The sequence below is a fragment of the Balaenoptera borealis genome (genome assembly GCF_965194805.1).
Source record: "Balaenoptera borealis genome assembly, chromosome: 13".
Taxonomy (NCBI): Eukaryota; Metazoa; Chordata; class Mammalia; order Artiodactyla; family Balaenopteridae; genus Balaenoptera; species Balaenoptera borealis.
In genome coordinates this window covers 88,427,695-88,443,995 of record NC_138870.1, presented here as the reverse complement: position 1 = coordinate 88,443,995, position 16,301 = coordinate 88,427,695, and the positions used below count along the sequence as shown (strand labels likewise).

The following is a 16,301-nucleotide window of genomic DNA, read 5'->3' as shown; positions in this document are numbered from 1 at the left end:
TTCCTTGTCTATGAATGCGGATAACAATAGCACATACCTCATAGGGTTATGTAAGGATTAAATAAGTTCATACATGTGGACCATTAAGTAGTCCCTGGCACATTTCAAGTGTTCAATTACATATAGGCTATTATAAACTGCCTCTGTGATGGTTTATCTCTGATAAGAGAAAAGCTCTGAAGCAAATACACCAAAATGTTAATATTCATTTGAGTCTGGATGGTAGGTACATTCCCCATCCCTTTCTGTAAATTTTAAATATTTCGTGTAAAAAAAGAGTAGCACACAAAAGGCATAAAAGCCTGGTAAGCAAGTATTATCTAAAACCAAGCACATTTAGGTGGTGTGAAGTGACCGACTCAAAATAAATAAAGCAAGCCCCAAGGATGGTCAAGTTCCAGAAGCAAGCTTTTGTACGAGACGGCTCATGACAAAAGAGCAATGACAAGTATTCGTCTCTTCTAATACTATCTTTTTTAATGAAAATAACTGACAACAATGTCATCCTATTTATCGCCTCAGTCATTTTAATTAAGGTGAGTTTACCGGTAATGAAAATTATTTTTCACATTATATAAAAAATTCCATTATTAAAAAATAATATGCCATTATATAAAAAATGCTATTATTTTTCACATTATATAAAAAAATGCCATTATATAAAAAATGACATGGCAGTTCAAAAAAAAAAAGGACAAAACAACTGGATACAGTTAAAATTAAAGACTTGCTTGGTGTGAAAGAAACTTTTGAGGTTTCATTGATTGCCTTGTGCAAATGAAGTATCTCTTGCTAGACATGAGGCTGCCAATGAGAACGTCTGACATTTTCTCCTTTTCTCCTTTCTCTTCTACAGTAGCATGGTATCTAATGTATACTCATACAAATGACTTTTTTAAAACTTATGTCTAAAAAGATAAAACTCTACATGAAATTGTTCTCTATGTCAACTCTGTATAGCTTGTTAGAGGTTATCCTAGTATGTCCATTTTTTAAATGCATCTATGATGATCTTTTTTGTAGAGGATCCAGGTTTTCCTAGAACCTTGGGTTCTACAAAAAGCTATCTGCAACTGTGCTACTGTGTACAGTGGCAGTTTCTAAACAGGATATATCAGTTAATTATACTCAAATCCCAAGATAAGAAAATGAGTTTATTAGCCTTTTAACACATGGATTCTTTAGCACTGTTTATAGTTTTACTGGGGACACTTTTTTTAAAAGTAAGATCTCAGCTAAGTTAAAAATACCAATTCTCATAAAGATTCAATCCACATAGGTGAGGGATATCAGGAGGTACAAACTTCCAGTTACAAAATAAATCAGTCACCAGTATGAAATGTACAGTGTGGGGAATATAGTCAGTAATTATGTAATATCTTTGAATGGTGATACATAGGATACAAACTTGGGTTATTACTGTTCTTTTTTGTTTTGTCATTATTTGTAGACAGTCGATGGCTTCATTGGTCCCCTCTAATAAACACAAGCAGTTCTCAAGTTGTCCCTCTGGTTCCTTCCTCCAGAAAGTTCTGACTGCCTGCCCACTACATCCACTGCAGAGGGGAGTCAAGCAGTGTCATCATGGGCCTCGCCCTGGGATAATGTCCCAACAGGAGACCTACAGGTTGAACACTAAAGGAATGCAATGTGTGTACCATGTGAAAAATTAGTAGAAAGGAGTAAATAAGATTAGCACTTACACTGTCTTTGATATTGCAGACTATTTTTGCATAACATTTGTTGTTATCTCTTGATGGAATCGTCCATTCCAATGGCCAAAAGTAACTATGGAAAACCTAAGAAGAGGGAAGCACAATTTAGACCCATCATCTTAAGAAGTATGTCTGTCAAACATGAGTTGTGGTGTGAAGACGGTGGAGGCTCTTTAATGTTTAATTATTAGACTTTCATTAAACAATAAAATTCATGGAATACATAGGAACCTGGTCAGAAGGTAAATAACTTTAAACTCATAGTTGACAAGCCCTTTTGCTATAAGCTCATCCCTTAATTACATTTAATTACATTTCAACCTCATGTAACAACAACAAGAGCAAACAAATGAGAGAAAGAAGCCATGTAATTACTTGCTGTCTTGCATTAGGAAAAAAACAAAACAAAAAAACACCATCTAGCTACCTCATAGGAATGACAACTTTGGGCAAGAAACAAGTAAGGTGCCAGGAACAATTATAGCAATTATCTAGTTCTTACTTAATACCTCCAAAAACATTTTCTCCTCTGAAATTATTCACCAAAAGTACTGAAGGAGAGAAGGAAGGAGGGAGGGAAGATGGTAGATAGAAGGACAAACAGACATCCTTACTGATATTTCATAAACTTAAGTCTTGGATGACTAAAGGGATTTTTTCCTCCTCCAACTGCTAGCCTCAATTCAAAACACATATGGTTGGCAGGACCTTTTAAAAAGTACTGATTATGTAAACATTATATAACATTCTTTCATCTTGTAATATGATGTGATTTTTTTTTAAATGTGGGTTACAATACTGAATGTGTAGTACTGCAACAATTACACCCAGAAAAAATTGATTAAAGCAATTACCCCCAAAGGCTAACAACTGCTGCGTTGTAAACATAAGCCTATGAGTAACTGTTTCCTATTTCCCTTGCATTTCACAAGATTTCAACTCAAATGCATTGTTTTTATAATAAAAAAAAAATGCAAATTCTAATAAAACGAATGCCAAAGATTATCTGTGAAGAAATACAGAATATATGTATTAAGAACCTTAAAATTTAAATACCTTCTGATAACAATCTATCCTCAGCAAAAAATCAGAGTAACAGACAATGAGTAGCAAAGAGATTCAAAATTCTATTTATAACAGTGAAAAACTGTAATCTAATAAAAGAAAGGCTTACCAAGTTACCGTACAGTACCCCTAAAAGGAAATATTGCACAAGCCATTTTTAAAAGCGGTGTTTTTAGAGGGAAATTGCTTGTGACTTAACATTAACTATAAAGTACGACAGAAAACTGCACATAACTTAATCATGCTTAAACTAAAATATATATACCTACACAAAATTATACACACGCACAATATATAACATATAAATACTTAGAAATTAGAATATGCAAAAATATTAATAGCAGTTACCTTTTCATGAATTTAAATTTCTGTTTTCATATTTTCCTAATTTTTCAAATTTCCTATGAGGATATACTATTTTTTACAATCAGAAATGAAGTGTGTTTTTGTTTTTTTTATATATAGTTTTAAATTTCACTTGATAACAATACTTTCATTCACTGTACAATCACTAATAGACACAATATCTAGAAATATTACAGACAGGCAAACAAGTGAAAATTTGATATTTTAGGCTGAAAATCAGAAAGAGGTTTGGCTGTCACATGTAGAAAGCTCCTATTTAATACAGTCAACTCATGTTTAGCATTCCTAATGGAAAAGATGAACATAACAAATTATATCATTTTATTATTTTTCAATCCAAAAACTAACTTTCCTAATTTTAGAATGCAACGTGTGATTTTATTAAAAAAAAAAAAAATGATAAGAAGAAGGATTGCCTTCCAAAGCACGTTGGCTTTAGGATAATATTTTTTTTTTTGAATTTTTGAATTTTTTTTGTTTGTTTTTTTATACTCCAGGTTCTTATTAGTCATCAGTTTTATACACATCAGTGTATACATGTCAATCCCAATCGCCCAATTCAGCACACCACCATCCCCACCCCACCGCAGTTTTCTCCCCTTGGTGTCCATATGTCTGTTCTCTACATCTGTGTCTCAACTTCTGTCCTGCAAACCGGCTCATCTGTACCATTTTTCTAGGTTCCACATACATGCGTTAATATACGATATTTGTTTTTCTCTTTCTGACTTACTTCACTCTGTATGACAGTCTCTAGATCCATCCACGTCTTAACAAATGACTCAATTTTGTTCCTTTTTATGGCTGAGTAATATTCCATTGTATATATGTACCACCTCTTCTTTATCCATTTGTCTGTCGATGGGCATTTAGGTTGCTTCCATGACCTGGCTATTGTAAATAGCACAGCAATGAACATTGGGGTGCATGTGTCTTTTTGAATTATGGTTCTCTCTGGGTATACGCCCAGTAGTGGGATTGCTGGATCATATGGTAAATCTATTTTTAGTTTTTTAAGGAACCTCCATACTGTTCTCCATAGTGGCTGTATCAACTTACATTCCCACCAACAGTGCAAGAGGGTTCCCTTTTCTCCACACCCTCTCCAGCATTTGTTGTTTGTAGATTTTCTGATGATGCCCATTCTAACTGGTGTGAGGTGATACCTCATTGTAGTTTTGATTTGCATTTCTCTAATAATTAGTGATGTTGAGCATCTTTTCATGTGCTTCTTGGCCATCTGTATGTCTTCTTTGGAGAAATGTCTATTTAGGTCTTCTGCCCATTTTTGCATTGGGTTGTTTGTTTCTTTAATATTGAGCTGAATGAGCTGTTTATATATTTTGGAGATTAATCCTTTGTCTGTTGATTCGTTTGCAAATATTTTTTCCCATTCTGAGGGTTGTCTTTTCGTCTTGTTTATGGTTTCCTTTGCTGTGCAAAAGCTTTGAAGTTTCATTAGGTCCCATTTGTTTATTTTTGTTTTTATTTCCATTACTCTAGGAGGTGGATCAAAAAAGATCTTGCTGTGATTATGTCAAAGAGTGTTCTTCCTATGTTTTCCTCTAAGAGTTTTATAGTGTCCGGTCTTACATTTAGGTCTCGAATCCATTTTGAGTTTATTTTTGTGTATGGTGTTAGGGAGTATTCTAATTTCATTCTTTTACATGTAGCTGTCCAGTTTTCCCAGCACCACTTATTGAAGAGACTGTCTTTTCTCCATTGTATATCTTTGCCTCCTTTGTCATAGATTAGTTGGACCATAGGTGCGTGGGTTTATCTCTGGGCTTTCCTATCTTGTTCCATTGATCTGTGTTTCTGTTTTTGTGCCAGTACCATATTGTCTTGATTCTTTGTAGTATAGTCTGAAGTCAGGGAGTCTGATTCCTCCAGCTCCGTTTTTTTTTCCCTCAAGACTGCTTTGGCTATTTGGGGTCTTTTGTGTCTCCATACAAATTTTAAGATGATTTGTTCTAGTTCCGTAAAAAATGCCATTGGTAATTTGATAGGGATTGCATTGAATCTGTAGATTGCTTTGGGTAGTATAGTCATTTTCACAATATTAATTCTTCCAATCCAAGAACATGGTATATCTCTCCACTTGTTGGTATCATCTTTAATTTGTTTCATCAGTGTCTTACAGTTTTCTGCATACAGGTCTTTTGTCTCCCTAGGTAGGTTTATTCCTAGGTATTTTATTCTTTTTGTTGAGTGGTAAATGGGAGTGTTTCCTTAATTTCTCTTTCAGATTTTTCATCATTATTGTATAGGAATGCAAGAGATTTCTCTGCATTTTTTATCCTGCAACTTTACCAAATTCATTGATTAGCTCTAGTAGTTTTCTGGTGGCATCTTTAGGATTCCCTATGTATAATATCATGTCATCTGCAAACAGTGAGTTTTACTTCTTCTTTTCCAATTTGTATTCCTTTTATTTCTTTTTCTTCTCTGATTGCCATGGCTAGGACTTCCAAAACTATGTTGAATAATAGTGGTGAGAGTGGACATCCTTGTCTCATTCCTGATCTTAGAGGAAATGCTTCCAGTTTTTCACCATTGAGAATAATGTTTGCTGTGGGTTTGTCGTACATGGTCTTTATTATGTTGAGGTAGGTTCCCTCTATGCCCACTTTCTGGAGAGTTTTTATCATAAATGGGTGTTGAGTTTTGTCAAAAGCTTTTTCTGCATCTATTGAGATGATCATATGGTTTTTATTCTTCAATTTGTTAATACGGTGTATCACATTGATTGATTTGCGTATACTGAAGAATCCTTGCATCCCTGGGATATATCCCACTTGATTGTGGTGTATGATCCTTTTAATGTGTTGTTGGATACTGTTTGCTAGTGTTTTGTTGAGGATTTTTGCATCTATGTTCATTTTGCATCTATGTTTTTAATTTTTTTATACAGCAGGTTCTTTTTTTTTTTTTTTAATGAAAGCTTCTTTATTTATTTATTTATTTTTGGCTGTGTTGGGTGTTTGTTTCTGTGCGAGGGCTTTCTCTAGTTGCGGCGAGCGGGGGCCACTCTTCATCGCAGTGCGTGGGCCTCTCACTGTCGCGGCCTCTCTTGTTGCGGAGCACAAGCTCCAGACGCGCAGGCTCAGTAGTTGTGGCTCACGGGCCTAGTTGCTCCGCGGCATGTGGGATCTTCCCAGACCAGGGCTCGAACCCGTGTCCCCTGCATTGGCAGGCAGATTCTCAACCACTGCGCCATCAGGGAAGCCCTATACAGCAGGTGCTTATTAGTTATCCATTTAATACGTATTAGTGTAATATGTCAATCCCAATCTACCAATTCATCAAGAAAAGAAGTGTTAATAATGTGTTACTGATAGACTGATATTACCTGCTACTACTAAAGCATATAATAAAGAAAAGATTAAGAAATTTAAAATAGACTTTTATATTACAAAATTTACTCTGATTCACAAATCTGGTCTTTTAGAAGTTTTTACTGGAAACTTTTTTCCCAAGTGATTTAAAACAGCAGACCCTTTGTGCAGCATTATTTGTATATATAAAAGTAGTTATTTCGTGTGCATTTTCCTTGACTATATACAGGATAAAAGGTGACTGGCAAAGTTAGTATAAATTAGAGGGTAATGGTAGAAAAAAAAAGTTAGTAAGACAGTAGAAATGTAGGTACTTTTTAGTTTCCTTCCTTGTATTTTTAACCATATAAATAATAAAAAGAAACCAGTAAAAGTGGTTTTAAAAAGTAGAACTAAGTATTACTGGGTCAACTGATAAAACTGATAAATGGAAGGCAGGTCAGATAAAAGTATTGTATCAACATTACATTGTCTAAAAAACAGTAACCACTGTGTGGTTATACAGGAAAATGTCCTAGTTCATAGGAAATACACATTAAAGTATTCAGGGGTAAAGGGGCACTCAACTTACTCTCAAATGGTTCAGGAAAAAGAAATACACACAGATGCACAAAGACAGAGGAAGAGAACATGCAAAAAAGTATAAAACAAATGGGCAAAGTGTTAATAATACATGAATCTGGATAATGGGTATACAGAAATTCTTTGGGCTATTTTTCAATTTCTCGGTATGCTGAAAGTTATTTTAAATTTTGGGGGGAAAAGTAGTAGTAAAGAGTAGAACTTACCTCAATATTTTCTTCCCCGAATTTCTCCACAGCTTTCTCTTCAGAAAGACCACAAGCACCATATTCCAAAGGAGTGAAAATGGTCGTTGGAACATTTTCATAGTCACACTGTTTCAAAATGGAGGTAAAGAGTTATGACAGAAGGAATTATAACTCAAAAGAGCATATACTTCAAAAAGGTTCAAATTTAGGAGAGGAAAGCAGACTAATAAAAACCTACTATGCTGACAACCATTAACTGATGTGATAAAATTTCAGCAGAGGTTTAAAGTCTGTTAATACTAGTCATGAACAAACGATTTGCATGGCTTCTCCACCCATCTACCAACAGATATTACAAGGACATACTTTCTCTCCCTTAAATAAAGCAGCCAAAAACAACACCAGTGCACCCAGTGCTGAAAGTCTCCTATTATTAGTGGCAGAAGTTAACAGACTTTATTGGAAAATCAATCAGGCAATAGAAATCAAGAGCCGTAAAAACATTTAATAATTTTTGGCCCAATAACACCACTTTTAGAAATCTATAATAATAATTTAATATATAGCAAAAGCCACATGCATTAATTGAGCAATGCCGCAGTTCTCATCAATAGTGGCAATATTGGAGTGGCTTTAAAATGCAAATAAGGAAGTGATTCTGTAGTACTTATTTTCCATGCAATCTTATGCAGCCATTAAAATGGTAATGAAGACCACAGCAACAAAAAAGTTCATGATTATGACAGTATTTCCAAAGCACATTTTAATAGGCATAGATGACGGAAGGGTTCTGAAGTCAAACAAGTTTGTAAAATGCTTTATTAAGCAAATAAACAGGTTTCTCAACTATCAGATTCCTCAGAGCCTTTGATATGTTGATGTGAATTGTGAAAAATGTAATTATATACGTGCCAAATATGTTTACCAATGTTATTTGGTAAAAACCTACCCAGTCACATTTGGACATAGAGGTCAAGCCTAAATTTAAGGTAAGCACTTAAAATATGAAAAATACAACTCTCCCTCTCTAACAGAGTAGGGTGAAATTTTTTAAATGTGCCTCCCTCTAGAAATAGCATATATAGTCTTTTTTCTCTAAACAGAGCACAAATCCTTGGAATTCCGATTCAAAAGTAAAGGCAGACATCCACTTACAGCCATAATGGACCAGGTTTACTTCCTGTTTTAAACAACTAAAAAACGGGACAAATATGAAATACTTTTTAAGACACTGGCTGGTAGGGTGTGCAGCACTGTGGTCCCTGTGAGAAGGGAAACAAATGAGGTGAGACCAGCGATTGCTCTACTCTCCTGCCCAGAGCAGTTTCCAGGGCTTGGTGCAAAGAGAGGGAACAGAGTGCAGGGTCTTTCTGAGTTATGGAGACAGAGATCCAAGTTCAGGGAAGCCAATGTGGCCCGAAGCTGCAGGGCAGAACACCAAAGTGGGTGGAGCTGCACAAAGAGAACTTAAGATCTGCAGAGAGGGCCTCCTGAGATTTGGGCTGAGTACTGATCTGTAAATGGATGCCAGAGGAAAGCACTCAAGGGTGAGGAAAGAACCACTGGAAATCAGTGAGCCCCCAAATGACCAGAGCTCTTACAGGACGGGAATCAGTTTCTGTTCCCACAGGCCAGAGTAGAGAAAGAGTTCGTAGTAAGACAAACGGGGCAGGGTCCTTGGAAGGGTAACAACTGAGTAGTGGAACTAAATTGGGCCTAAATGAAAGGCTGCTGTTGACAAACCCTAAAAAAGCTGAGAAGCAAGCTACACAAGGATAAAATTAATCCTTTGTAACATAACGGGCCACCAGAACAAAGTCCAACACTATATAAAGGAATTCAACAAAACCCAGCCCCCAACAGTGTAAAATGCACAAAGTGCGCATCCATCCAAAGTAACACGACATGCAAATGAGCAAGAACACACAAACTAATACCAAGAGGAAAATCAATCAAAAGAAACAGACATTGCAAAAGAGATAAGGGGATTAACAGAAGACATTAAAAGAGCTATTATAGGGACTTCCCTGGTGGCGCGGTGGTTGGGAGCCTGCCTGCCAATTCAGGGGACACGGGTTTGATCCCTGGTCCGGGAGGATCCCACATGCCATGGAGCAGCTGAGCCTGTGTGCCACAGCTACTGAGCCTGTGCTCTAGAGTCCGTGAGCCACGGCTACTGAGCGCACGTGCAGGAATTACTGAAGCCCATGCACCTAGAGCCCGTGCTCCGCAACAACAGAAGCCACCGCAATGAGAAGCCCGCGTGCCGCAACGAAGAGCAGCCCCCGCTCGCTGCACTAGAGGGAGCCTGCGCACAGCGGCGGGGACCCAACACAGCCAAAGATAAATAAATAGTTAAAAAAAAAAAAAAAGGAGCTATATAAAATGTGTTCTGTAGACTCAAGAAACTAGAGAAAAACAGGAATCTGCTGAGGAGAGAAAAGGAAAATATATTTTAAATAAGTAAAACTCGTAGAGATGACAGAAACTGCTGGAAATGCAAACTACACAGAATGGGATTTATATCCCAAGACAGTGCAAAACAAAAGATCAGTGGACTTGAAGACATTGCAATAGGCTCTCTAAAAAAATAAAGCACAGAAACAGGGAGAAAAAACATGAACAGAGCATTAGAGACCCATTGAGGGAACCAACATTCATTAATGTGAGGCTGAGGGGGAAAGCAGAAAAATTAATTGAATGGCTAAAAAATTTCCAAATTTGATGAAAACTACAAACAGATAAACCCCAAATCTCTACATACCACCAGCAGAATGCCAAAACATGCAATGATCAAAATGCTAAAAAACAGTGATAAAAAGAAAATCTTAAGAGGAACAAAGATAAAAATGATAGCATATTCTTTTAGAATCTATGCAACCAGAAGACAATGGGCAAATATTTAAATAAACACTGTACATCTAGAATTCTATATTCAGCAAAAATATCTTCAAAAAAAATAAAGGCAAAATAAACTTAAAAAAAAAAAAAGCCAAGGAATTCCCCTTGAGCAGACATGCACTAAACAATTGTTAAAGGAAGTTCTTCAGGCAGAAAACAGTGTATCAGATGGAAATCTGGATCCACATAAAAGACATTTTTTCTCCTTGGTCTAAAAACTCAGTTTCCAATTGGCTTAAATAGACTATTGTGGCCTAGCCTGAGAAATGTAATCCTTTTTTTTTTTTTTTAAAAGATGGATGGTTTTCTTTCTTTTTTTTTTTATTAATTTATTTATTTATGGCTGTGTTGGGTCTTCGTTTCTGTGTGAGGGCTTTCTCTGGTTGCGGCAAGTGGGAGCCAGGAGCCACTCTTCATCACGGTGCGTGGGCCTCTCACTATCGCGGCCTCTCTTGTTGCGGAGCACAGGCTCCAGACGCGCAGGCTCAGTAATTGTGGCTCACGGGCCCAGTTGCTCCGCGGCATGTGGGATCCTCCCAGAACAGGGCTCGAACCCGTGTCCCCTGCACTGGCAGGCAGATTCTCAACCACTGTGCCACCAGGGAAGCCCTAATCCTTCTTTTTAATACTTTATTTGGATAAAACACTTTGCAGTTTTCACAATAAACAACTTAATAAGCTTCTAGAACACAACCCATTCTCAAGTTGCAGATATGTGTACCGTGGTTTCTCTATAGTTTCCACATCAAATAGTTTTACGTTTACTGTAAAATTGAACTAATTTACAAAGCACCACTTTAAGTAATAATAAAGATGCTAACATTTGCTATTTGTGAAAATAAAAGTAATTCAAGTGTTTGAGAGCAATTCTAAAACGATCCAAGAGACAACTACTGGTCCTTGGAGATGACAGCTGGAGTGCCCATCACACTGGGTTCTGAAGCTGGTACATGTGCCTTATCATCTGGCTTTTTAAAGAGCTTAGTGGAATGTCCATCATCTACAGGCTGACTCAGCTTTATGATCTGTTCTGTTTTTGAAATGATAAAAACATTTTTTTTATTCCTTCATTTATGTATGTTCCCAAAATAACAGAATATTTAGTGGCAAATATTTTTAGCAGCTTTGAAAATGACTTTAATCATTGTTGCTAAAAAGACTCATTTAAATTTTTCCAATATATTTTCCACTTCATTTTTTTTTTAATTTATTTTTTATTTATTTTTATGGCTGTGTTGGGTCTTCATTTCTGTGTGAGGGCTTTCTCTAGTTGTGGCAAGCGGGGGCCACTCTTCATCACGGTGCGCGGGCCTCTCACTATCGCGGCCTCTCTTGTTGCGGAGCACAGGCTCCAGACGCGCAGGCTCAGCAATTGTGGCTCACGGGCCTAGTTGCTCCGCGGCATGTGGGATCTTCCCAGACCAGGGCTCAAACCCGTGTCCCCTGCATTGGCAGGCAGATTCTCAACCCCTGCGCCACCAGGGAAGCCCTCCACTTCATTTTATTTAGTAGAAGCACCTCTGTACTTGGTGGTGGATTCTTTAAGTCTTGAGACATCTGCTCTATCCTCAGCACGCTTTATAATCCATACTTCCCAAATCTTCCTTATTTCTTAGATGATACATTTTCATCGTTAAGACAGCAGTACCTACAATCAGATGTAGACTGGATTTATGCCTTGGCTGCCTCCAAGCATTGTGACCTTGGACAATTACCTAATTTCCTGTAAGATGGCAGCATTTTCCACAGTTGCCCTAAGGTGGAACGAGGTATGTGTATACAGCAGTTGTTAGCACAGTGCCAAGCACGTCAAACATAGCCGCTCTCTGTCGCCTTTCCTCCCAACACTCTTACGAAGCAATGAATATGTTATCAATTTTGAGGGAAGGCACAAACATCCATGATTCAATTTGGGTTCTCTTAAAATCCCAGAACAGATTTAATTTAGGCAGGTGTTTATGTTAAGCTGAATTTTTCAACAGAGAGCTGCTCCTTTAAAAGGAAGGAAGGAAGGCAGATGTGGATCCTCTGACGTTCTCAGATATGTGGGAATGTTCTAATTAATGCATACTGGGCAAAATTAAAAGGATTAAAAAAAGAATTAAAAGGATTACGCAGTTCTTTAAAAGCAAAACAAAAATGTGTAATTTCCCCAAATACAATTAACCTAGATATCTATTAGCATTTCAGCTTTGTTTACTATATTTGAAGGACAGACTGGTGAGATTTCAAACTCAGGGACTTAGCACCACCTGTTTACTTTCCTGTTCGGTAAAGCACTTGTCATATTAGTTAGACTAAAAACGGGGGGAAAAAAACGAACAACAAAAAAAGAGTCCTTTAATTTCAATTTCCATTAAATTCTGATGCTGATAAAAGCTTAAGGCACTTTAAGAAAGAATTTGCTCTACCTGGCCAATGCTAGAATACAGTACTATGCTCACACATAGAAGGATATGTCCAAAGTAAGTGGATTCACTAGGGTTTTTTTTTTTTAAGGAATTTTGTGCTACAATCATTTTAAATTTATTTAGTACCAAATTTTTGTATATTTGCCCTCTGGTTATTACTGGTATAAAAAAATCTCTTTCCGTTTTAGGAAATCACAAAGACTCAAGGTCAAAAACAAATTAAATGCACCTCACATTTTATTTCTGAATACCCCTTTCTTGGTTCACCATTACTCAAAAACTCCAACAGTTAAAGAGGTAGTTAAGTTTATTTCAAATAGTGATATGAACCAACTACTATTCCCTGGATGATCAGACAACCTTGGATTAAAAACCCTTTTTTAACCTCAATCCTGTTATCCTCAAAACATATGTTACAATCCAAACCAACTCCAGGTACATTCAAAATGCTTGTCACAAATTCTACTAGCAGTATTCTTTGAAGTCTCAGTTGCTGTAACCAAACTAAATCAACCCATGATAATTTATGCACAAGGAAAATGGGTAGTGACTAAATTCTTTACAATCGATATTTCTAGAATCCTTTTAAAAAAATATTTAGGGAAGGAACGTTGGTAATGGGCAGGGGATATAAGGGAAACCTCTATACCTTCCTCTAAATTTTGCTGTGAACCTAAAACTGTTCTTTAAAAAGTCTTAAAAAACTAATTAGAGCATATTTATTCTTTTCTTGCCATCTAGTCCCATGAGACACACAACCAAGAGTTTCCATTTCCTGCAGTGACTTTTAAAATCACTTACACATTCAACACTCCAAGAGCAGAAGATCTGTTTTTAGAAAGGACAGGGGAATAAAGCCTGAATGTTGGTTTAAATAGCTCTGCACATTGACATTACTACCTAGATCCCCAAATCCTTTTGCAGCCTAGACAGGGGCCATAAAAAGATTTAGAAAATTATAACTCAAATTGGTAATAATGAAATTGATGTAAAATGCAACTATTAGGAGTATATGGAACATAATAGTGCTGAAACTTGATTAACCAGGCTCATTTTATTCTTAGTGTGATTCTAAGAGTGACAATTTCCACGATAAATCACAAAGGTACAGTGGTCTTAACAATGTCTTGTCTGGAATAGAGTTAATAAAGCACATCTAGGATGCCATCATCAAAATAACTAAATTATTCAAGACCTGGAAAACTTCACAACCACCCTACACAGAGCACCGGGAGGTACCATTACAACAGCATGTCCGTGGTGACAGCCCCAACACTCACCTTGACAGCGGAGCCCCCATACAGCCTCTGCACCAGCAACCTTCCTGCCTGGATTGCCACTGGGGTGAGCTCCAGCTTCCCCTCTAACACATCGCCAATGGCATAGATGTAAGGCACGCTGGTCTGCTCTTCATCTGTGACAGGTATTTTTCCAGTCCTGCAAATTCATTCAGTTAAAATCATCATCAATTACCACTATTAAGTAAGTAGATCAAAATCCCCTTTCTCCCAAAGAAGCCCAAAACTGTGGCTCTAACTGAGGGCAATGTTCTCATGTGTTACCAAAACAACAACAAAACTCAGAGGAACCAAAAGCTTAGAGATTCTAGCTATTCTGAAAATCAAAGGAATAAGAAAACTGTAAGAAACCCTGGAATGGGAAAAGTAGAACACAGTGGTTAAGAATGAATGAGGATTCTAAAGTGTGATAACCAGGTCTGTTAGTTATTACCTCTGTGATCTTGGGAGGGCTATTTAACATCTCTAAGCCTCATTTTCCCACCTATCAATGGGAATAATGATAATGGGAATAATTGTGAGAAGAAAAAGAATACCATCATTTACCTTAAGGAGTTGTGAGGACTGAATGAGAATGTGTATAAAACATTAAGCACAATAGTCCATGGACCCCAGTAAGTACAGAATAAATGTTAGCTGTTAACATTATACAAAATCTAAACCTTGGCCCCAGTTGGAAACAGGCGAGTAGGTTATTAAAATGGTGGAACACTTGGTCTGCTAAATCTTATCAGACCTCCTCAACTCCCTTGTCTATCCAACCCAAAGGGGAAAGAAAATAATAAAGCAAAAATGCTCACACTAAGATTAAGAAATCTCTTCTGTATAAATGTTATTCCTGGAAGGAGGTAGAGGGGGCACCCTGTATTTTCAATTTCCAAGGCAGCTAGCCTCTCAGAGCACTTGTTTTTACTTGGATATAAGAAGGGTGATACTGGGAAATACCCCATGCTACTCCTGTAAGCAGACAACAGAGTCTCAATTACCCAGTGCAGTGGTATAGTCCAAAAGGGATTTTAACTTATAAAACATCAAAGTTTTCAGACTGGTAGCTGTCACTAGAAATGTAGCGACCACTCTAGTGATCCTAAAACTTGGTAGCTTTGAACATGGTTCAGATCTGCATATTCAATGAAGCTTTCAAAGCACATACCAGCAATTCACTGGGAAGCTGGATCTTTTTCTGTACACATATACATTAAAGAAACAAAATGCAAGCCAGTGTATCTCTCACTTAGATTTTGAAAAGGAAAAAAAAAAAAAAGACAAACAGGAAATATCATGATTGGCACTGAAAGAAGAGTCTTCTAAGCTTAAAAAGGGAACGTTCCAACTATGGTTAAAAACTAACTTTAAAATCTAAAACTCCAGTATTAATCGATCTTATAAATAACTGAAATAGTACTTAACAAAACATAATAAAGATTTTTTTCTTACTGTTCATTTAACTTTACCCCCACGTTTTCTAAGCCAATTTCCCTTGTGCAAGCATCTCTTCCTATTGCCAGCAATACCTGAAAAATTATTAATATATAGTGACTGTTAATAGAAAGGCCTTGCATGAGTTATTTAATCATATTTTTTTGTTTATTAAGGCGATGTGATTCATTTTCTAGACCTGGAAAGACATATTCTATTAAGATAATAATGCAAGAGTTTAAACAAATCAAAATCATTTAAATTAAATCTTCTAAACATGATATAGTAAAAAGCCTTACCTATTTCTTGTTAAGAAAAAGGGAGTTAACAATTCCTTAATAAATCTAGCCAAGTATAGCGACAAAGACAGCATAGCCTATGACTGAAGTAAGTTATTTTTTTAAAGTGGTGGGCTGGGAAAATGAAAGAACATGGAGCAGAGAAATTCTAGCTCATTTTTAAATGTTGATACCTTTTAATAGCCATCTGATAAACAATATTTAAGTTATAGAGGAGAAAATTTGAATCCATCCCTGTACCAAAACAAATTATAATATCATAAGTAATAAAGCTGTCTTAGAATAGGAACAGAACCAAGGGTTTTGGAACTAGCAACCCAGCAAACATCCAGTGAGCACACTTATTTTCTAATGAAGTAGGACCGAGGTCCATTCCTTACCGTATTATACTCTCCTTCGATGGTTACGTCACTATCAGTGGACTTAGCTACCACCCTGAGTCGGCCTGGTGTCCCTGCTTCAATTTGTTCAACCTACAAAAGTGATAAAGTTTTACTCCATAAAGACATGTATCAATATCAAGATGGCTAATTATGTCCTCTCCTTCTATCTGGTTAACCCAAACTTAAAACATGAAATTTGGCTTGTAAGGTCTTTTATGTCCCATCTCCCTCGCATTAACATCTTTAGGATGACATGTGGTTCTTTTATGTATTTCCTTCTTTCTCACTGCTTAATGTTTGCTAGAGGGGCTTTCCTTCAAATAGTTCTCAAATGGA

General features: G+C 36.7%; 1 protein-coding gene across 3 annotated transcripts in view; it reads right to left on the bottom strand.

Annotated features, from left to right (window-relative positions):
• The window catches only part of TXNRD1 (thioredoxin reductase 1), a 61,165-nt gene that overhangs the window by 11,864 nt on the left and 33,000 nt on the right, over positions 1–16,301 (bottom strand). For all 3 annotated transcript variants that reach the window (XM_082349916.1, XM_082349915.1, XM_082349914.1), the window contains 5 exons: positions 15,963–16,055; positions 15,302–15,378; positions 13,847–14,003; positions 7,273–7,380; positions 1,704–1,799 (listed from right to left, as the gene is read on the bottom strand). In XM_082349916.1, coding sequence (XP_082206042.1) covers positions 1,704–1,799; positions 7,273–7,380; positions 13,847–14,003; positions 15,302–15,378; positions 15,963–16,055 — 531 coding nt within the window. The remainder of the gene's footprint in view (positions 1–1,703; positions 1,800–7,272; positions 7,381–13,846; positions 14,004–15,301; positions 15,379–15,962; positions 16,056–16,301) is intronic.